Below are 23,062 nucleotides of genomic sequence, written 5' to 3' on the forward strand. Positions count from 1 at the left end.
AACAAATTAAAGGAAATGAAAGTACGAGTCAAACCAGTGTAACTGAGTTACACTAGAACAAAGGCTAAAGCAGCCCAACTTAATTCTAGATTTGCGAATAGTGTTGATCCTTTCCACCCAACTGCCTGTCCTTCCGTTTCCCCATCTTCATATGTGGGTCTGGGCAAGTTTGTGTTAGACACTTAGACCAACCTTGAGCCTGGGAGGATGGGTGAAGAGGATTTAGACTAGAATCTAAGCCCCGGTTAACCCAGGACCCGTCGGGCTCAAAAGGGGCTTGGGTCGCCGGGCGAAACTTTGTGGTACCCTTTCGTGACCATTGGGAAAGGGCAATCTCGTCAATTACGAAATTCGAGGACGCAAATCGCAATGACGCATGGGTGAGCGGTTACCGTATACGTTTTCTTTAAGATGCCGTATTTGTTTCACGGCCGATAATTTCCGATCTCTTTCGGATAGTTAATGAGGGCTTTCCCGGTAGTATGGCGGACAGCGGTTTGAGTCGAGCGTTATGTAAGGCGGCAACCATTCCAGTAGTTTCATTTGGTTCAAAGGCGCCTTCCATCTCCAGATCTCTGGTCATGGCTAAGCCATGCTCCTCAGCTATCCATGCTCAATCCTTTGCCAATCCTAAGCAACCTTCTTTGCTTGTTTTCTCAGGTTTGGCCTTCCCCATCGTTAATCTCTACTCTCCCTGCCCCAGATTTTTCGTTTTCTTCGAATTCCGTGTCTTCTTTCGTGTGCAGCTGAATAAAGTGATTTCAAATTAGAATGCAGAACAAACGAAGCGAATGTGAATCGATAGTGTATGGTAAAAATAGGAAAAGAAAACGAGATAGTACGAGTAATGAAATCTCTAAACAGCAATCTATTAGTATGGTTGGGATCCCTGACCTTTTCACTTCTCTGAATTGAATTATAAGTGAAAACAGTATATGGAGATCTGAAACCTATGGGGACTGCGACAACCAAGTGATATTGCCAATGCAACATTTCGTTTTTTTTTTTGTTTGTGGGTCTCTTAGCTCTTTTTGCATCCTTACATAGAAGAAATGACTTGTCAATGGCTTTATATCCAAGTCAGTGGAACCACTGAGGGGCTATTGGCAGAAAACGTTTTCTTTTTCATTTTTCAGATGATAAACCGGCATTGGGTCACTGTAGGCCCTGACCACCATAACCACCATTGAACTGATAGCCATCCACCATATAACTCAGTGGTTTTATGCGATGCTGGGACCTAATTGGATTTGGATATCTTTGAAACTGAATTTGAGGTCTTGCTTAAATTTTTTTTCTTCTTCTTCTTGGATTTGGTACTTTTTTCTCCTTCCAATTATTATTATAAAGTTCAAGGAATGCATTATAATTAGCATGTATTCGTTCAGGTGGAACTGCATTTAATGGTGTTGTGGAAGAATTGAAAAAGTTAACAACTCGTGTTGCACATGTTCTCCCTGTCTCTGATGATGGAGGAAGTACGGCTGAGATTGTTAGAGTGCTTGGTATGTTGGGAAGTTGTGGGTCATCATTTTATTTTTTGTTCTAGTTCAATTTGTTGTCTGCAGTTAATTTCTATTGCTTGAAGAGGAGCCCTTATAGCATTGGTACTATATAATTGGATGTGTATGCTGCAGGTGGTCCAGCTGTTGGAGACATAAGGTCAAGATGTTTGAGATTGTCTGATGAAAGTACTTCTGAAGCTCTAGCTGTGCGAAGATTGCTTGGTCACCGCTTACCTCTTGATGCTTTACAAGCCAAATTAGAATGGTACTTCAACAGATTCTCTATATGAGTGTTTTCGATATGATTCATTCAGAAATTCTACATGTTACCTTGTTACGCCATTGTGCACATTGTACTGACACAAGAATTGAGTTCATGGTTTCTCCTTTTATTGGAAAGCACAAGTCCCGATCAAACCTAAATTGGATTATAGATTATTTTGTGGGTGGTAAATAAGTTTATTGAGATTTATATTGGATCATAGATTATTTTGTGGGAAGTAAATAAGTTTGTTGAGATTTATCTTGGATCCAGACACCTCCGGATGGAAATAAGAGGCTTGGAGCGCCCTGATCAATTACAAGCTCCAAGAGAGTTGTTTGAGATGGGATGTTCATGTTTAACATAGGCCTAGGGACCCCCTAGTAAGGAGTGATAAGGTTCTTATTGAAGGAGCTAAAAAAGCTAGGCATTCCTAAAATGACCGTAGGAGAAGTTGTTAGGAAGGATCTGCATTTTCTGGGTTCTGTACTGAGTATGACATTGGACAGAGGTAGTTGGAAGGCAAGGATCAATGTGGTAGAACCCATTTAGTTGAGTTGCTCCTGCCTTGCTGGACTGTGATCAATGTGGTAGAACCGTAGAACCCATTTAGTTGAGTTGCTCCTGCCTTGCTGGACTGTGCCTCCTTCCTCATACTTTCATCTTCCTCTTTCCTGTAACTTGCCTTCATTTATTTCTCTTCTCATCCCCCCAACCCCTCTCTTGCTGTATCTTCATTCCCTTTTTCTTGTTTAGAACTTAGTTTTCCTGGCTGTCTATGTTGGATCCATGTAGTTGACCCCTTGAAATTGGGATAATGCTGAATTTGTTGGTATTGTTGAATAGAATAGCTATGTTAATTAAAGCTACTTTTTCTACTATTGGTAAAAGACAGAAAAACAGACACTTTAGCACCCAACACTCCTAGTCAAAATTGGAAATTAAGATAGCTAGAGGATACAATTCATTAGACTTAACTTTTTTTTTTAGTGGGGTGAAATTCATTAGACTTAATTTACTACCCCTTTTTTAGCCCAACAAAAATTGACTCTCCTCTTAAACTTATCTAATTCTCATCATCATCATGAAGGTTTCTTTGACAGCCTAGATATCTACCACATTGAAGGAAGCTTTTCTTCGAGGAAACTTTCTTGGGTCTCAGATTTATAGTCTAGCTAGATTCTTTATCTTTATCCTGAGCATCTATATAAGTATGGTTATTAAACCTTTTATGCTTTAGTATTATATGTGTTGGGTTAAGATGCAAACAAGACTATATGGGTTTTTTCTTTCTTTAATTTCTCTTCTTCAGCTATAACTCTAGAGATTAAGTCATTTATAGACCAAGTTTTATCTTGGGAATTGGTCTTTATAATAATGTCAAACTTAATGGGAATGGTGTTATAAGCTTGATGGACAATAGAAGGGTCATGAGGAGAAACGTTAAGGGCTTTGAGTTTGGCTTGAAAAACAACTATCCTAATGACATTATCCCTTACTCCTCTAGAACCATCATACCTTGTGTTAAAGAATCCCTGCAGAAATATACTATTCAACGCTAAATGAGTCGCTACCTTTGTCCCATTGCATCCAAGAACTCCTTAGCAGTGCATTTAGTGGGTAATTGCTCTTTATGTGTTCCTTGATGGACCTCGTAATTGACAACAATGGATATGATTACTTTCACCCAAGTAGCAAAAACAAATTTTCATCTCGTCTACTTTTATTAGTCAAGTTTGCTGGTTTCTCAGTAACCAAGGATATGTGGACATTTATCATTTTCATAGCAAACAATACATCCTCATCCTATTTGTTAAAATTTGACCCTATAAGAACCTTAATAGTGACCATATTTTGTTGACTGAAAAGATGACTAAAAATTAAACAATACATACTTTATTGGCATGATGTAGGTAATATGTAACTTAAAACCATACAGGTACACACTAGAGCATATGTATATTATCATGTAAATACCTTTGGCCATAATTTATGACATACAATTGTGTTACCCCCTTACATATCAATGGCCATGAGAGCATTCCAACCTTGGAAAACCTTCGAAAATCTATCACCTTTGGTGTATAAATTTCTTGGATCAGTCGACTCCCAACCATATGCTGTATATGTTACTCTCTTAATGCCCAATACACAACATCACCTTTGGGTGAATAAAAATGCATTCACTCTCAGAGATATCCTATTAACATATACGACTGATATTCCACAAATCTAATCATGAGTGCCACTTTTGCAGTCACCCACAATCAAGTTCATGAAACTCTCTCATATGGAGATGTGCTTTATGTTACCCACAATACAATATTAGTTGTAATTTCAAACTGAATGGTGAGGGGTTGAATTGCCTATAAAATCACAACACATGTTAATACATTGATTGAAAAAGGTTCGGGATTATCAAAAGACAATGAAACTTTATAAAACATGTGTGCTTTACATTTCATAATAATTATATGAAACATGGTCACAATATAAATACTGTAACGCAACATGTAGGAAGCATGCCAAAAATCTGCCCAACGACATCAGAAGTAAAAAAGCTATAAACATGTCATATCATTAATTCACATATATAGAAGTAAAATTAGGTTTTGAAAATGGTTCCATTACTTTTGAAAGGGTTCAAAACATAAAACCACAAGAGCACGCGTCAAAACTCTTTATGGTTTGGCCAAAAAAATAAAATAAAATTATATATATATATTTTTATAGCATTCTGGTTGTGAGTCTTTTGATTGAACTAAATGTCTTTATCATAATGACATCTAAATAAACCAATTTATATTTACTGAACGTCACTAAACAACTTGAATAAACTGAATCAATTAAACCATTGAATTGGGTCGATACAATAAGCCAAACCTAAACCAAGCAGCCAACCAATACTGTTCCAGATAGACTGACCATTGACCAGTCAACTAGGTTACTAGGCTGACCCGTTGGGTCAGTTGACGCCCATGCGGGTTGGGTCGGGTTTAACCCATTGATGGGTTAGCTCGCTACATCATCACTCTTTTAATTAATTAATTAATTATTAAAAACCATAAATTGGGAAATATACTCGCAAGATTCCGGTGGTGCATGGCGGTGCATCTGACAACCTATGGTGGCCTATGATATATCGGAATCTTCCTTTGTTGAGAGCTACACAACCATGGTCTTGGATTTCCAAAGCTTATAGAAAAAAGTTATAAGCCAAAAACTGTATGGTTTTGATGGGAACCTTGGGAAGAAAATTATAAACATGTATAGGTTTGATTTTAGAGCTCAAAATTTGTCACACAACATGGGTCTTTGATCAATTCTATGCTAGTTTTGATACCATATGTCAGATAAAATCTGTCCAAGATCTTGTTGATTGAATAAAAATACCCCAAATAGTGATGAAAGAAGGATATAAAGCTTACCTTAGGATCCATTGGACATAATTAGGAATGCAGCAGAATCTTTTCTTCAGTCTCCTAAAAACAACGATATTTTTTTATTGACATTAGGATCTTCTTCTTTAAGCTCCTCCCTTTGACACTGGCCCAATAAAACAACCACTTTATCTACTCTCTCCTTATGTACAGAGAATTATGCATGATTAATCAGGGTTAGAGGAGGGACCTAACATCTCCTTATGTAGGCAACCCATTAGATCCTCCATTAAGATCTAATGGTTTGTATTGCCTATTACTAGCAATCCATATTAAAATTATAATGACTTTATATCTTCTATATTAGACTAATTTAGGAAACCCAATAAGAGAGAATGTTTATAAAATACTCCACATAAGGTGGACTATTATTGATTGTATCCTATTCTTATTTGATTTTTGAAATTAGTCTAATATGAGAGTATAGCTATTAGAACTCATATAGACTGGTTAGTGTGGGCTTATAGGGACTATCAGATCTTAATGGAGGATTTAATGGGTTGCCTATATAAGGAGATGCTAGGTCCCTCCTCTAACCCTGATTAAACATATATAGTTCTTTGTTAAATAGCGAGAATTTAGAGGGTGATTATTCCATTGAGCTAGTGAAAATGGAACAACTTAGAGGAGAAGATTCTAGTGCCAACAGGAGAGATCGTTGTATGTAGGAGACTGAAGAGAAGAATCCATTGTGTTCCTAATTGTCTCCAATGGATTCCAAAGAAGGCTTGCTTTATGTCCTAATTTTGTTACTATTTAGGGTGTTTTTAATTGATATATGCGATCTTGGTTAGATTTTATCTTACATATGGTGTTAGAGCAATCATAAAATTGATTAAAGACCCATAAGGAAGTTGTGTGATTAATTTTTCGGCTCCAAAATTGGACATAAATTTTTTGAATTTTCTCCCATGAGTTTCCATTGAAACAATATGGTTTTTGGCTTATAACTTTTATTCTAGAAAAAGTTTTGAAAATCTGAGTCGATGGTTGTGTAGCTCTTGAGAAAACAAAGATTTCGATATATTATGAGTCTCCATTGGTTGCCGGACGCTCCATCGGAAGCCAGTGGGTATTTTCCCCAATTTTTTGGTTTTTTAATTAATTAATAATTAATTATTAAAGGGATATGGCATGGCAAGGTTGCTGACCAACGGGTCAAACCCAATTGACCCTATAACCTGGCTAGGCGGCTCAACAGGTTGACCCGATGGGGTAAGTTGGATGAACCGTAGTTGGCTAGTCAACTGTTCGACTGTACTGGTTCACCATTGCTTGCTGTTTGATTTAGCCGATTTTGGTTTATTGGTTTGGTTTCTGTTGGACTAGTTTTAATTGATTTTTCTGATTAAAAATTGTTTGGTGATGTTTAGTAAATATAAATTGATTGTGTTTATGTCATTGCAATTGTAACAGTTGATATTGTCACAATCAAAATGCTCTATTGCCTATACACTTACTGTTTTTTAATATTTGGCCAAACTGTGAGGAATTTTGAGTCGTGCTTTGAGGCTCAATCTTTTGTCCTTTTAAACACAATGGAACCATTTTTAAGGCCTAATTTCACTTGTATGTATATGAATTAATGATATGACTTGTTTATGGCTTTTGTATTTTTGCTGCCGTTTGGTGGATTTTTTTGGGCATGGTTTTTACATTTTGGCTTATGGTTTAGTATTGTGAGCATGCTTCATATGTCAATTATGCAATTATGATGTGTATGACACATTTTTTTATAAAGTTTGATTGCCTTTTGGTAATCCGTAACCTTGCTTAAAGGAATTGAAGATAAGTCTTTGGGCGTAGGCCTACTCTTGTTGCTGATGTAGGACCACTCTTTATTAGATGGAGTAAAGGTGCAACAACCTTTTCAAATGATGTATCAACATATGTTGTAATTTTATAGGCAATCCAACCCCTTGCTATTCAGTTTAACATTACAATTAATATTGTTTTGTGGGTAACATAAAACATATCCTTGTATGAGAGAGTTTCGTGGACTTGATTGTGGGTGATTGTTACAGTAGCATTTATGGTTGGATTTGTGGAATTTCAGTCACATATAATAATCGGATGTTTTTAGTGTTAATGCATTTTTTATACACTTAAAGGTGTTAATAATTGTGTTTTGGCATTAAGAGGGTGGCATATATAACATATGGTTGAGAGTTGACTGATTCAAGAAGTTTATAAACCCAAAGGTGGTAGATTTTCAAAGGTTGGAATGTTCTCTCATGGCCGTTGATATGTAATTAAATACTACAACTGTATGTCATGAATTTTGCCTAAAGGTATTTATATAATTATGTATGTGTGCCCTCTAGTGATGTACTTACAATGTTTTAAGTTACATGTTATCCAAATTGTGGTGATAAAGTAAGCATTGTTTGCTTTTCAATCACTTTTTTTTGTTAACAATAATATGGTTACCGTCTTATGTGCAAATTTTAAGAAGTGAAAGGAGGATGATTGTTTGTTATGGAAATGGTAGTTTTCAACATATCTTTGGTTATTGAGAAATTGACAGCTTTGACTGATAGAAGCAAGATTGTCAAGGCAACCAAAGCGATTGGGGCTCCGTTTAGGCGACAAAGCAACGCCTAAGGCAATAAGGCGACCAAAACGGTTAGGTCAAAATTTTTCAATACAACTACAAACTACTTTTTAATACAACTACTTTGTATAATAATTTAAACAAAAATTCAATAGTCACATTCATCCAAAAAAGAAAGCATTCAAGAATCATAATTATGATAAATTATCCAAAAAAAAAAAAAAAAAACACAAACATAAGTTCATCTCATCAAGCATCATAACAATGACTATGTATTAACAGGGCCAACACGATAAATTAATAGATCTCATTATTCCGGTTTCCAAGTCATTGTCCATTTAATGATTCATTGATTCTCGATGTTGAGTATGAGTCATGCTTCACATTCTGTTGTTAATGGGCACGGGGTCCCGCTCATGCTACTTAGGTGAAAAGTAACTGTACCTACTTATTGTCAATTAAGAGGTTCCATCAAGGAACATTTGAAGAGTAGTTTACTCGCTTAGTGCACCAAAGGAATTGTTGGATGCAGTGACACAGAGGTACTGAGTCTCATCTAGTGTTGAAATAAGTACATTTCTTTTGGGATTCTTTAACCTGAGGTATGATGGTTTTGAAAAAGTTAGGGATTATGTCACTAAGATGGTTGATTTTCAAACCAAATTCAAGGTCTTTAGTATTTCTGTTCTTTACCCTTGTATTGTCCGTCAAGAGCTCGGCATTATAAAGACTAATTACATTTTCCACTATGAAACCTGGTCAATAAATGACTTGATCTCTAGGGTTATGGATGAAAAAGAGAAATTAAAGAAAGACAAAACCCATGTAGCCTTGTTTGCGTCTAAACCCATCACCCATAAGGGTAAGAAGTTTAAATAACCATAAGGATACTTAGGGTGAAGACAAATAACCTAGTTAGACTAACAATTTGGGACCTAAGAACCCTTAAAGAAGGGAGGTGTCCATTGCCTTTTTGTAAGAAGAAGGGTCATATGAAGACCTATTGCAAGTAAGTATAACGCTTGGTTAACCAACGCAAGAATAAATCTAATGATTCTTTGGCTCTTGTTTGTGAATGTAATTCTTTTTAGTCCCATTCAGTTCCTGGTGGCTAGATAGTGGTACTTCCACAATACATGGGTTCATAAATAGGAGGAAGCCAATTAAGAGGAAGTTAAAGCTCATGATGGGGACACATGTATAATAGAACATGGAGTTTGCGGGAGACATCACTTTTGTATTAGATATTGACTTTAAATTGATATTAAAAAAGTATTAGATATTCGATTTAAATTGATGTTAAAGAACACATTCTATGTACCTACATTTAGAAGAAATTTTATTTCTCTTTCAGTTTTAGACTTGTGTGGGTATTCTTTTGAAGTAAAATGCAGTAAAATATTTATGTTTTCTAATTCAAATAAGGTTGGATGCTACACAATTTCATGCAGATTATATAGATTGTGTTTGACTCCTGTTGAGGATATCTTTGTTTCTTATAATGTTGAAAAGCTGCCCCCACAAGACCCTTGCCTAAAGAATAATCTTACATATTGTGGCATAAAAGGCTTGACCACATATCTAAGAAAAAAGTAGGAAGGTTGATAAAGTTTAACATCCTCCCTACCCTTGAAGGTACCAAGAGACTTGTGTAAATTATTATAAGTGGTAAGTTGACAAGTATTAGAAAGAAATTTACAGTACGTAGTTTTGACCTGTTGGAGGTCATTCACACGAAAATCAGTGGTCTCTATTTAGTCACCTTTATTATTTCATCATATTTATAGATGAATACTTCCAATATGGTTAATATACTTAATTAAGGAAAAATATGAATCTCTTGATAAATTCAAGATCTTTAAGACATAATTTAAAAGCAATTAGGAAAAATCATTAAAATTGTTAGATCTGATCGGGGAGGAGAGTATTATGGCAATCATGGGGATGCTAGACAGCTTAAGGGCCTATTCACCAAGTACTTGTCGGATTTTGATATAGTTGGTCAGTTTACTATGCCTTGCAACCCTGAGCAAAATGGTGTAGCCAAAATGCCCTGTAGATATGGTGAGTATGGTTAGTAGGACTAATATGTCTGAGTTTTTATGGGATGAAGCCTTGAAAATAACTCTTTATATGCTTAACCGTGCCTCTCCCAAATCTGTTCCTTTGGCTTCTTTTGAGCTGTGGACTAGTCGAAAACCTAGCTTGAACCATCTTAAAGTTGTGGTTGTGCTATAGAAGTAAGTTTGTATAATCCTACATCGGGAAAGTTGGAATTTAAAACTACTTGTTGCTATTTTGTTTCTTAACTAGATCATTGTAAGGGATTCGTGTTTACAATCCTTATGGAGGTACCTGAATTGTGAATTCTTAAACAGCCAAGTTTTTGGAGTTTGATGTAGCCGAGAACGGTGGCTTATGTTCACTGATTGTGGAGTATAGTAGTAATATTGGAATATCTGCATCTTTCTCTCTACCTATTCATATGGATGTAGAGAATACTACATCAAATGTTGGAGCTATTGAGTTCCAGGAGCCTATTGTTGTTGATTTCCTATTCAGGTTCCTCAAGTTCAAGATGCAGTTGTGGAGGCTTTATTTAAGAGATCCATTAGGTAGAGAATGTCTGCAATATCACCATACTAAATGGTCTACTTGGGTGACCATAACTATAACATTGGAGGTATGATTGATCCAGTTACCTATCAAGGAGTTGTCTCTGGTCTTTATTCTGATATGTGGTTGGATGCGATGAGATGTAGTTGACATAATGACATTCAGGAGCTTGTTGATTTGTCTAAAGGCTACTCAGGTAGTTTGGCTAAGGAATCTTGTTAGGCAGTTGATAGTTTTTTGACATTGTGGATAGACCTTTCTAGTTGTATTGTGATAACAATTCTTTTATGTATCACAAAGCCTAAACCCATGGAGATCAAGTATTTGAGGGCAAATTACATATAGACCCCTTGGGTTTGCAATCAATTTTATCTGCTACCCCTTGAAAAAAGTCAATTATAAATGCCTCTTATTGTTAAAGATTGAGGTTATGTAATGATCCCATCACCAATTAAATATTTAAAATACCAATCTTGCCCTTCCTAGTTGAATTTTTAACCCCTTTGGATGATGAACACATGGTCAATTTTAATCCAATGGTCACCATTCCCAACCTTTAATTTTTTTTCTCTCTTCCTCTCACCCAACATTTCTATTCTTTTCCTCTGCCGCCGCCTTCTTTGGCTTCAGTAGTACGGCGCCACCACCATGTAAAAGGAGATGGTGGGGATGAGTTTATTTTTCCGGTTGGTGGTTTGCAAATCTTTAAGCCAGCGGTTGTTTGATTCTTTTTCCATTTTCTCATCCAATGTGTTTATATTTGCAAAGAAGATGTCCTTTTCGGCTTGCTTAGAGAGTCTGATTTACTTCTTATTTTTGCGAAAAAAATTTCATCCCTTCTTTGTCTATTATCCTCTATTCCCCACACTATGAATCAAGAGAGAAAATGATGCAGAATTGGCAGGAGATACAAAAGAGAGAAAAGCCCAAAGCTCAAGCCCATTAAAGCCTAAGGACATGACCCAAAACAGCCCATGGCTTGCATGGGCTAAGACTATTGGAGCGGGTTAAAATGAGCCCATGGTTTCATGGGCTTGGATCACTTTAGTGGAAGAAGAATATCAGCCCACTATTTTGAACTAAGCCCAAGTCTAGCTTTGAAAAGTCAACAAAAGGAGCTAGTAGGTGGTGTTGGTTAGTGGTGGGGTATAGTTGGTGGATATTTCCATTATTGTTTTGACTAGTGGTGTTGGGTAGTAGTTGGATGTGTCCAATGTTGTTTTGACTAGTGGTGTTAGGTAGTAGTTGGATGTTTCCATTAATGTTTGTAGTAGGTTGTGTTAGCTAGTGGTTGGATGTTACCATTAATGTTTTTGTCTCTTTAGAATGCTATATAAAGAGACTTATGTAAATGGTGAAAAACCAAACTTGGAAATGAAATCAATTGCTTGCTAGCATTCCTCCTTTTGGAGAACCCTTGTGTTTGATCAAGGTAGATTGGTGTTCGATCCAATCGATCCACCTTGCGTTGAGAAGCCCGGGTGTTAAGACTCCTTGTGTTTGATCAAGGAAGGTTGGTGTTTGATCCAATCGATCCACCTTGCGGTGAGAAGCCCGGGTGTTACATGTTACTTTGTTGTTCTTATTGTTTTCTTAATTCTCTTATATTGTTCCATCCATTCTTCTTTATAGCATACTGCTGTTTTGAAGACCTAGTTAGTCCTTGTTCTTAAACCAATATCCTTGATTCCCTGTAAAAGGTCCTATTTGGCTACTATTTTGATCAATCAAATTCGGTATCTACATTAGAAAAAGAGAACATAATTCATAGAATAGAGCTCAGCATTTCTTTCTTGACACTTCTACTAGGAAGAATTTTTGGGTTCTTGTGAAAAAAAGGTGAAGGACCCACGTGCAAAATCGCTTTTAGAATGAGAGAAATCATGAAAACTAATCGGGTTTGATGCCATTTTACTTGGGTTCTTCAAGGAGCTAGTGAGGAAACAGAAGTTGCAAGTATTGTTTCTTCTCCTTTTTGACCTGTATTTGCCTAAAATCTGATTTCCACTTTGTCTCTTTTTTTTATTTGATTTCATTCCTGACAAGTTCCTTATGCATATTTCTGTAAAAAATGACGATCTAGTTTTTCTTCTTGCTTTTTTGTTTATCCTTTACATTATCCAGTTTTTTTCCTTTCCTTTTTTTTGGGGGGGGGGTGTGGAAGGGTGAGGCCAGTCCTCTGTAGACTAGGAAGAAGAGTGGAGAGAGTAGAGAGAAGATTATGGGAAGCAAGGTAAATTTGGGATTGTAAAAATACTTACATAGAGAATGGGTAAAATTGGTATTTCAGATATTTTCTTGTGATGACATTATCACTTAACTTCAATTCTTGACACAGGGGCCGTTTGTAATTGATTTTTTTTTCTAGGGGTAATAAATGTAATTGATTGCAAACTTCAGGTGGTCTATATGTAATTTGCTTAGTATTTAATCATTAAAGAAAAGGTGAAAGAAGGTGATGTCATAACGGGGCACATTGATACAGATGATATGGTTGTAGATCCCTTGACTAAGGGCCTTCACCCTAATGTATTTTGAGACTTCTGAGACATTTAGTGATTATGGGCCTGGGAGCATCCTTTGATGTGGTTTTTAGTGGTAGTGTTTACATTTTGCTCTATTATGTGATAAATTTTTTTCATCTGTACTTGTCTATCGATATTTATTTACGTATGCACTAATTATATGTTGTTGTGATATATGGGTCTTTACATTATTATCATGTTACATACTATGTGTGTCTTAAGGTGTGTTAATTTTAAGTAATGTGATGGGTGTTGAATCCACCAAAGATAATCCTTCTCTCAACTGATTTGTAATAGCAGTAAGTAGGGTCAAATCCGCAGATATTGGTGAAGATTTATTCATTGATAAAAAATTGGGGGGGCCGAGAAACTAAATAATGAATAAAACAAATAAACAGATGTAGTAGTTAACAAAAAAATTAGAATAATATAAACTTTCAATCAAGATTTAATTTCAGTATTGATTCTTTCAATTGATCATTGACTTAAAAACAAAAACTTTAATTTCGGGTAGATTGGTTATGGTCATTGAGGATCAGTCCTCTAAGGCTCTAACAACCAATCTTTCCCTACTTTCTCGATAACCTTTAGATCCGTCCTTTGAGTTATTCCCTAATTAATAAACATAACTTTCAGCTCTGTCCTTTGAGTCATGTCTATTAATCGCATCAAATATTAAAGATCCAATCCCTAGTCAATAAACCCGGAAAAGCCTTGTTTATTTAAACTAGGACATACATTTTCATAGCAAACTCTCTAGGGCATTGATTACCCATTCGAGGATGTTATTTGTCATTTATATTTGAATATAAATAATTATTCTAATTGACTATGTATTGAATTAATCATTAAACAATAGACTTTTTGTCTAAGTATTAATCCAATAACATAATAAACATAGAAAATGTATAAATACTTGAAAATTAAAGAAAACTAATTACTCGGAGTCTCACAATTGTTGAAAATCAAACTTCTATTAATCTTGATTGAAAGATATAATTAGCTAGACATGGGAAAAAAGAATAAAGAAATGAAAATGGAAAACATCGTGCCTTTTCTTCCTTAGAATTGTGGCTTCTTCTTGTTGATAGTGTGTGATAATAAATCTCCGAAAATGCCTTCCTTCTTATAAAGTTTTCTTGCCAATTCTGCATCCTTTCCAATTTTGTCATTTCCATTGTTCTCTTTAGCAATGCAATTCTTCCCCATTCAGTTGTTTCCTTTCTTTCTCCTTGCCCATTTGATGGTTTCCATTCTTCATCCTTGCCTATTTGATTGTTTCCATTATCATTCTTGCCAATGTAGTGGTTTCTAATTTAGTCACTTTCCAATTCAGCTTCTTCTTTAGATGTCCAATTGCAAAAGAGAATGAAATCTTTGTTTGTTGAGTTAAGACATTTTATGAAAATCCTTCTGATTTGGACAAAATCAAATCTCCAGCTTTGGACATAATCAAATCTTCTTTGATTTGATTTAAAAATGTGGCACTATGGTTTTAAACCACTCTTTTTCTGGACTTGATATCCTAATGCTTCAATATGTCCATATAATAGAAATCCAATAAAACAACCAATTAGTCTCATTAAAATACAAAGGATTTGATATAATATTAATGCAATTAAGCGACCTATCACAAAGGTTGAGACAATTATTTATTAGCCTTGAGGTATGTCATGTAACGCATAAAATTAAACTTGAGTTACTAAAGAATGACATATAGGTTCATGGGAACCATAAAATATATTCTCTCGTGGCCTTAGGTCACATAAAATAAGAGATTTGGACTGACATAAGGAATGTGATATAAAGATATAAACAAAATGTCATTCAATTGCCGCACTGCCATCTTGCATCATCCATTTTAGTAGAGTTAAGAGTTGTGACTATGGATGGTCCTTTGTCGCTTAAAAGATGCAATTATTGCTATAATTCGGTATTTGAGGCTTTATGTGAAGGGATAGAATTTTAGTATTATCTCTAGACTAATATAAACTTGTGCACTTAAAGGTTAAAACATTTTCAATGTATTTTTCAACTGTTTTCTTAAAAACAGATAGAGTTTTGTTTTAGTTGACTTTAGTTACAAGCAATATAACCCTAGTGGGAGAATGTTATAATATTAATAGAATATTCCATAGTAAGGTGGACTATGGTTTATTGTATCCTATTCTTATCTAGTTTCCTTAATTGGTCCAATTTGGAAGATATATAGTTAGAACTTTAATATGGACTGGCTAGTGTGTGCTAATAGGGACCGTTAGATCTTAATGGAGGATATGATATGTTGCCTATATAAGGAGATGATAGGTCCCTCCTTTTAATGTTGATAAACACACATAGTTCTTTACACATAAGGAGAGAGTACAAAGAGTGGTTAGTCAATTGAGCCAATGAAAATGGAGGAGCTTAGAGGAGAAGATACTAGTGCCAACAAGAGAGGTCATTGTTTGTAGGAGACTAGAGAGAAGATTCCACTGCGTTTATATTGTCTTCAATGGATCCCAAAGAACGTATGCTTCATGACCTTGTTATATCACTATTTAGGGTGTTTTGATCAATCTGTGCGATCTTGGTTAGATTTTATCTTACATCCTGGTTGAGCAGGGTTATAATTATGAAATTGTCAAACTTAAGGTGTGGATAGTCAATGATTAATAAGGCTTAAAGCTGTCTGCCAGTGAAAATAGTGTTGCTTTTGATGCATTCTCATTTCCATTTCCATTTAATTTGGTTTTGGTTTTTACCTATTTAACTGTAAAGAGGGGAAAAATTCCTTGCCATGACTGCATGCTTCTTGATTCACCTCCATGATGACCTCAAACCTAATACCTTCTAAGAGCAAAGAAAAAGGGAGGTTTCCGGGAGGGAAAGCCTTCAATGATTTGTCAAGAACTAAGTAGAGTTATTATCTTGAGTGGCATTTCTTGTTACGCATGTTCTGAACTATTTTCAAAGTGACATTATGAACTTGTGTTGTTTTTAAATATTACTTGCTATCTTTTATGCCATTTTTTCTTTGTACATTTTGATGACTTGTTTCCATGTTTGTTTGTTTTTTATTGGCATTTAGCTTAGCTGTTGAAGTTCATCTTTGGTTGTCTTTCCTGTGGAAATTATATTCTAGAACCCTTTGTACATCAAAATTGACCAATACAAAGTTGACATGGTAGCAGGAATATCACGGACCTTCTTTTACTTATTCTACCCTCCCATGAGTAATTTTGTTTAGAATCTTATACTGCATATTGCTTTAGCTGATCCATCCATCTAGAACCTTTTAGACTTTTTATTTTTTGTTGAATAAGTGGGTCGAGAGGAGATTTGAACTTGTGACTTCTTAATTATGACTCTGGTCCTTTCCAATTGGGCTATCCCCTTGGGTTTGCTTTTGTTTGTTACTCTATGAAATTTTTTTTGTTAGTTTAATGGAGCGCTTATTGGAATTGGTATGTTGGGTGAATTTATGACAGGTACAAAATTGTTGAAGGAGAGCACCCTTTATGGAAAGATGTATCAAAACCCTACAGGGAAACAATTCAAGCTTTTCTAGTTTATTTTCAAAGTCAGGTATTTAACACTGCTACTCATTGCCTGATACCAAGTTGTGGTTGTATTCTAGACAAACATGTGTGGGACTACTTGGGGTAGGACTCTAAACCTTGAGGCATTAGGTGGAGTGGAGATGGCCCAAGGGCATTTTGACATCAAGGCATGTCCAAGATCCTAGATAAAGTATGAAGGACTTAAAATGGGCGAACCTGGTGCTGAAGGCTTCCTCACAAGCTGAGTCCATGGGGGGAGGGGGGGGCAATTTTTGCTGATGCTGTTTCATAGCCTGACCTTAGACTACTAGTGTCATCCATTGACAGATTGATTGTTGTGGCAAGGCCTGCCCCTCAGCACTCTGTTTCAGGTGTAGCTTCAGCATACATGTGGATATACATCCGAGGAAGGCAATAAACAGACTCAGCTTTGGTAGCATATTAAATAAAGTGGGCAGCCTATGAAATACCTTCCATCTGGAGGTGAAACACAAAGCCTAAGGCATTGGGTAGAGATGACCAAAAGGTATATTAAGACACAGCGACAGTCCCATGGGTGACTGGGTCATAAATAGTATGTCAGCCAATGTAACTGCCAACTTCTCAATACTATCTAGTGACAGCTAAAGTGCTGGATGTGGTGGTTGGAATAAAATGTAATCATCATTGTGAGTTTGATATTTTTTTATTTTTATTTTTTAATTCCAAAATTTGGCATATCGGTGGTTAGATTCTCCCTAGCAATCTTAGCCCGTCTGGGGTGTCAGTAATACTACAATATCTTTTCATATTCTGTCATTGTCAAGATATCTTTCTTGAAGTTGAATCATAGAGGACAATTCTCTTCTTGCTAATGAATTCTTTTTGGTGTGGTTTTTCCTGTTTGTAAATATTCCAAGAGTCATTCAATTAAGGAAGTGATAAGAAGCTACCTAAGGACTTCGCTTCCATTTGAAAGATCATTGTCAAGACTTTTTTCTTTTTGGCTTTTGTTTTTGTTTACCTGACTACTCATCTCTCTCGCCCTCCCTCCCCGGTTCACTAGTTCCATTTCGTGCGTAATGTTGTCCTCTGCTGTAACAACCAATCTCTCAGCTTGTAGCATAGTTCCCAAGCATGTATAGCATCTTTTTGTTAATTGTGTAACTTCCAGTAGATAATTTTATAAGTTATCTTTCTTTTGAGGGGTGGAGATCTTAAGTTGAAAGGGGGGGGGGGGGAGATCTTAAGTTGAACCATAGACAGACAATTCTCTTCTTGCTAATGAATTCTTTCTGGTGTTTTTTCCCCTGTTTGTTACTCTTCTAAGAGTCATTCAATTAAACAAGTGATAAGAAGCTACCAAAGGACTTCTCTTCCATTCCTAAGATCATTGTCAAGACTTTTTTCTTTTTTGGGTTTTGGGTTTTGCTTTGGCTTACCTGACTACTCATCTCCCCCCCCTCCCGGTTCACTAGTTCCATTTTGTGCGTAATGTTTTGTCTGCTGTAACAACCAATCTCTCAGCTTGTATCATAGTTCCCAAGCATGTATTGCATCTTTTGTTAATTGTGTAACTTCCAGTAGATAATTTTGTAAGTTATCTTTCTTTTGAGGGTGGAGATCTTTCAGAAAACCATTTGTGGTTGTTATAATTCTTCTCTGGTTTTTATCATTTGAATTGTTAAAACCTCAGTTTTTAAATTCCACTGATTCAAAATGAATCAATGGCCAAATGGTTCACATACTCCTGTTGGATTGATTTTTAGAAGAACACCATTGAATATTTACTAATTATGTGACATTAGTTTGTGTGGATCTGTGTGCTGGAACACTATTCAGATCTCATATGGTGATATTGTGATTATCATAGAGTCCAAGAGTCAAGACTATGAAAGGAAAGCAAGTAAGTGGGATAAAATGTGTGAGTGAGGTGGGTAATCTTGGAAGGGAAAACAAAATAAGGGTAGAACCATAGAAGGGACCTAAGGGTGAAGATCAAGGCAGGCTGGGAAAGGGCATTAATAGGCGTTTAAATAAAGAATCATAGTGAACTAGTGCTTTGAGCCAAGGCAGTTTGTGGTGCGTAAAAGCCCATTTCTACAAGGTGGTCTTGATTCAAGCCTCTGTTTCACATCTTCCTTCCCCTACCTGCCTATCACAAACTAGAAGGGAGAAGAGAGAGCACCCCCCCCCGGGCATGAGGAGGGTTGCATTGACTCAAAATTTCGGGGATGGATCGATACCTCTATGGGTGGAGATTTTATTTCTTAAAAAAATTCTAAATGAGTAGCATGTCAGTCGTTGATATAGTTCTCACACTTCACATGGGCACTGATCTGGAATAGATAGCCGTTTCACGTTAGCACGCGCTGATAACCAACCAGCAGGCATCTATAGACGTATAACCCTGTAGTTTGACTTATGTCCACAGGAGGGGTTGCTCTTAGGGTAGTAGCAGCAGCTGCAGCACTAAATCTGAAATAAAGGGATTGAAGAGAAGAAACTTTGGTTCTCTTCGGCTGCAGCTATGTTAAGAACAGAGCCCAATAGATTAACAGTATAATGGTATAAAGAAGAACAAGAAAGAGGGAGAGAGATCTTACAGAAGTTGAAAAGAGAGGGGGGGGGGAGCTCACACAACATTGGCTACGGGTGCACCAAACCACACACAATTTCAATTCATTATGGAATCCACTTTTTAAATTTTAACAATGGTTATATAGTATTAAATAGATAAAAATCATGGACTCTTTATTCAATTCTGAAACCAAATAATTCATCCAAAAAAAAAAAAAAAATCTAAAATCAAATATAATGGAACTCCAGTACTATGTTAGTCTACTCAACATAAAGTAAAAGGCCATAAGCTAAATCTAGATAATTGTATAAATTATAAATGTCTTACCTAGTCTACTCAAAAGGAAATAAAAGGCCTTAGGATAAATCTAAATAAATAAATAAATTGATTATAAATATGTTACTAAGACTGCAAAAACCAATTTGCCCCATTTCATCTCCATCCAGGTTCATTGAATCTATAATTCAGTTCATTAAGTGGAAAAGTGTCATACTTGGTGTTAAAAAGAAAGGAGAAAATTTCAGGGACACCCCTAGATAATTGGCCAAAAGCATGGACACCTCAAAACTATGCCAAATTGGCAATTACCCCCTTTTCCGTTTGAACCATTAATTAGTTAGAGGAAATGACAAATATGCCCTTAATTTTGTCTTATTCTATATCTTATTATAACATACAATGATGAACGAAGGAAGAAGGAGCTCCTGGAGGAAGAAAGAAGATCATATCCTAGGGGCAACATTGTAAAATCACAAGAGATTAGGGGCAATATAAGAATTATGAAATTATCTAACCATGACTTAATGGAATTTGCTAGCAAAGTGTACGATTGCACAATAATTTAAGAGACATTTTGGGGTGTTTGCCAAGTGGCAATAGGATTTTTTTTTGGGGGGGGGGGGCGCTTTTTGCCAATTGTCTTTGGGTGTCCCTAAAACTTTTCCCCCACCGAAAAAAAATAATAAATAAAATAAAGTTAAAAAATTGATTCTTGTGTTTCCTTGTCACTTTCCTTTCTTTGACTCTTCAGACATCCAAGGGCTTTAAAAACCCCATTTACTTATTCTTCTAAGAGCAAGAATTGTGGGATTTGCAATTTCCCCCCCCCCCACAGAAGCTGATGACAATGTTGTTAAATATGTATGAACTTCTAAAACTTTGTTACATGATCTTGAATTAATTATAATGCATTAAGAGTAATAAGTCCTTTGATACTTCCTTTGCTTCTGGGTTTTCTGTAGTTTTCCTATTGTTTTGGGGTGTTATTGTGAATCCTATGATTCACAGTTTTAAATCCATTTCAATTCAGTAAAGACCTTTTGTATTACGATTCGGTTCAGCAATTAGTAGTATGTGAAGTCTAGTTATTCACAATTTGTAGTATTGAACTTTTCATGGTTAGATGGTTGATTTGAATCTGTATTGCAGATCCTTCGACGGTCAAGTGAATCTTTCTCTTTCTGCAATGGCAGGTACATTCGTCCTCAAGATGAATAGTTCAAACATATTATGATATGCATATAATGGTCAAGTTTTATAAACTGTAACCAGGTCTAGTGAGTAATCTAAATTCATGCCATCTCCAAAAAGCAGGTCTTGGGAGAAGAATGGGTGCTAGTAGGTGAATAAGAAAAATTAGTTAGGCACTTTAGGAAGGATTCCCCCCCCCCTCTTCCTTTGGAGAAAATTGGTAATATTTCTGCAATGATCAGTTGATGATTTTATAGATGAAGCATCAGAAGGGCACCCTAGCACCATAGGGAATTCAGGGATGCTAAGTGCTGGTTTACCTAAAGATGCGGAGGATATAAATCCATGACATGGCCTAGGTATCACATTTGACATTGACATTGAAACTATCCCCTACATCTCACCAGCAAAAAGATTTATCTTCATCCTGAAGGTTTTGAGAGCATGTATTTTCTGGGTAGCCCAAACATTTAATGTTTCTTATCTATCATCTAAAAGTTGGATGATAAATCAAATTACTTGTACTAATGCTTTTTGACTGCTTTTCAAGTTTTGCCAGAGGTTGACTACCAATGGGTGAATGTTGTGCCTTATTACTATGCAAGCACAATATCTAATTCAACTGTTGGCATGTTTAAAACTTACAGAGTTCTATTATGTTTGCAGCATCGGAAATTTCTTCTTTGCAGGGGCACGCATATTCTTTCAGTCTTTAGATGCTGCAATATTTTTGTTTTCCCGTGTTTCAGATATACCGTCTGAAAGTCTTGTTCTCCCAGTAATTTCCACAAATGACAGGCTTACGTTGGGCTGTGAATTATGGGTAGGGTGATTGCTTCTGTTTCATGCTTATGTGAATATCTTTATTCATCAAAGAAAAGCCTATGAACAGCTCAGCTTACTCAACCCTTTGCCAACTTTATGGGGTTGGCTACATGGATCCTTTTCCTCCAGTAGCTCTATTCAAAGCCATACCTGTTACCAGTCCAAAACTGTGCATTCATTCACTTATTCTGGAGTCATTAGGCCTAAACATGGCTCTTTTAGCTCATTTTATCTGAATCAAATCAATTCCACTACTGGAGCATTTGAAGGCCTCCAATGCACCTCAAATGGCTTTGTTGCAACTTATCATGTAGGAGCTACTGTTAGATTAATTGTAGTTTGATCATTCTTTTCATGGTTATCAAAGTGGTTAAGTGACCATGGCATTTGAGGGCTCCCTTAAGTGCCGATTAGGCTGCCACTTGGTGTCTCCTTGGCAGACAAAGTGTTGTAGTGTATATTTTTTTATACAACCATCTTATGTGGCACATAGAGCATATTAAAACTTATAAGCTAAACAAATGTTAAGAGTCATACCAATAAGATTATCATTTAGAAAAAAACATACTAACAGAAGTTCATCTCACCATAATGGAATAGCAACCTATCCATGTTTTGTTGTACAACTTGTATGGAGTCTATGGAGTATGGACTACGAAATACTCGGCTACTTATGGAGGAAATAAGAAGAGATTGAAAGGTGAAAAAAAGAGGGCCTAGAGGACCTATGGTGGAAAAATCCAATAAGGAGAGGAGTGCTGCCTACTGGCTTGCTGTTAGTGTGAGGTTTTGAAAAGAGCTTCAGAGAAAAGCAAGAAGAAGTCATGGTCATGGACTTGGAGTGAGATGGAGAAAAGGATTTCTGTGGAATCTTGATGAGAAGAAGAGTTGCTGAAGACTTGTTTCTTTTTTCTATTGCTAATTTCTAATTAAACTCCAATTGGTTTTATTCTTTTTAACATCAGATTCCCCCCCCCCCCCCCCCACACATCTTTAATGTTAAAATGTTCCCATGCTTCTAGTTTCAGGTAATAAAGTGAATCACCGAATGATAAATGGTTTATTAATTATCCTCGTTTAAAAACCCAAAAAAAAAATTAGAAGTACTAAATGTCAAAAAAGTGACCGTTCAGTCCATAATGCATCATATGGTGTACTAGTTGTCGTCTAGAGTCGCAGAAAGCAGGCCATCACCTTGGGCCTCCATAAATGATGCTTTGATAACTATGTTAGTCATTGTATCCTTTCTGGTTTTACCACACTGACTTTATTTTTATGTTGTTTATTCACTACTAACATTCAGTTCCATAAGTCATTTTTTGTCATATACTCGTATGATTGTCCTATAAACTTGTCCTTTGAGTTTTGAAGGATACATTGATCATACAACAACCCCTACACTCTCCGCCACTTTACCCATACTATAGTAATTCATTGTGCAGCAACATTCTTTATTTCTCCTCTAGTTGTGATCGAACCTTGGTACCTAAAATTTCCAGTTTGCCATAATTCCATATCATCAATTTTGGCCCATCTGCTTTCAGTCTTATATTAAAACCTTTTCATCGCAAGGTTAATCTCCGCAGTTCCAAGTCAGAATCTATTATGCACACTTTAAAAGAGTATTGCAAGAAAAAGTTGTTCTTCAAGTGATGTGATCTTGAATTTATATCTCAATAATTTGTGTTGTGTTTTTAAGCTCTCCCCTGGTATAAGCTTACAATCTTTACACAATATCCTGTTGGTTCTTCTAGTTACAAACA

At 36.0% G+C, this 23,062-nt stretch overlaps 1 protein-coding gene across 1 annotated transcript in view; it reads left to right on the forward strand.

The window, feature by feature from the left end:
• Nucleotides 1–424: 424 nt before the first annotated feature.
• MEE18 (maternal effect embryo arrest 18) overlaps nucleotides 425–23,062 on the forward strand; it is a 31,775-nt gene continuing 9,137 nt past the window's right edge. The window contains exons 1-6 of the mRNA XM_089145746.1: nucleotides 425–660; nucleotides 1,389–1,505; nucleotides 1,638–1,770; nucleotides 16,373–16,469; nucleotides 20,433–20,476; nucleotides 21,141–21,297. Coding sequence (XP_089001872.1) covers nucleotides 483–660; nucleotides 1,389–1,505; nucleotides 1,638–1,770; nucleotides 16,373–16,469; nucleotides 20,433–20,476; nucleotides 21,141–21,297 — 726 coding nt within the window. The 5' untranslated portion in view covers nucleotides 425–482. The remainder of the gene's footprint in view (nucleotides 661–1,388; nucleotides 1,506–1,637; nucleotides 1,771–16,372; nucleotides 16,470–20,432; nucleotides 20,477–21,140; nucleotides 21,298–23,062) is intronic.

This window comes from Hakea prostrata, chromosome 2 (genome assembly GCF_041222555.1).
Source record: "Hakea prostrata isolate BN-2017 chromosome 2, UWA_Hpros_2, whole genome shotgun sequence".
NCBI classification, from domain to species: Eukaryota; Viridiplantae; Streptophyta; class Magnoliopsida; order Proteales; family Proteaceae; genus Hakea; species Hakea prostrata.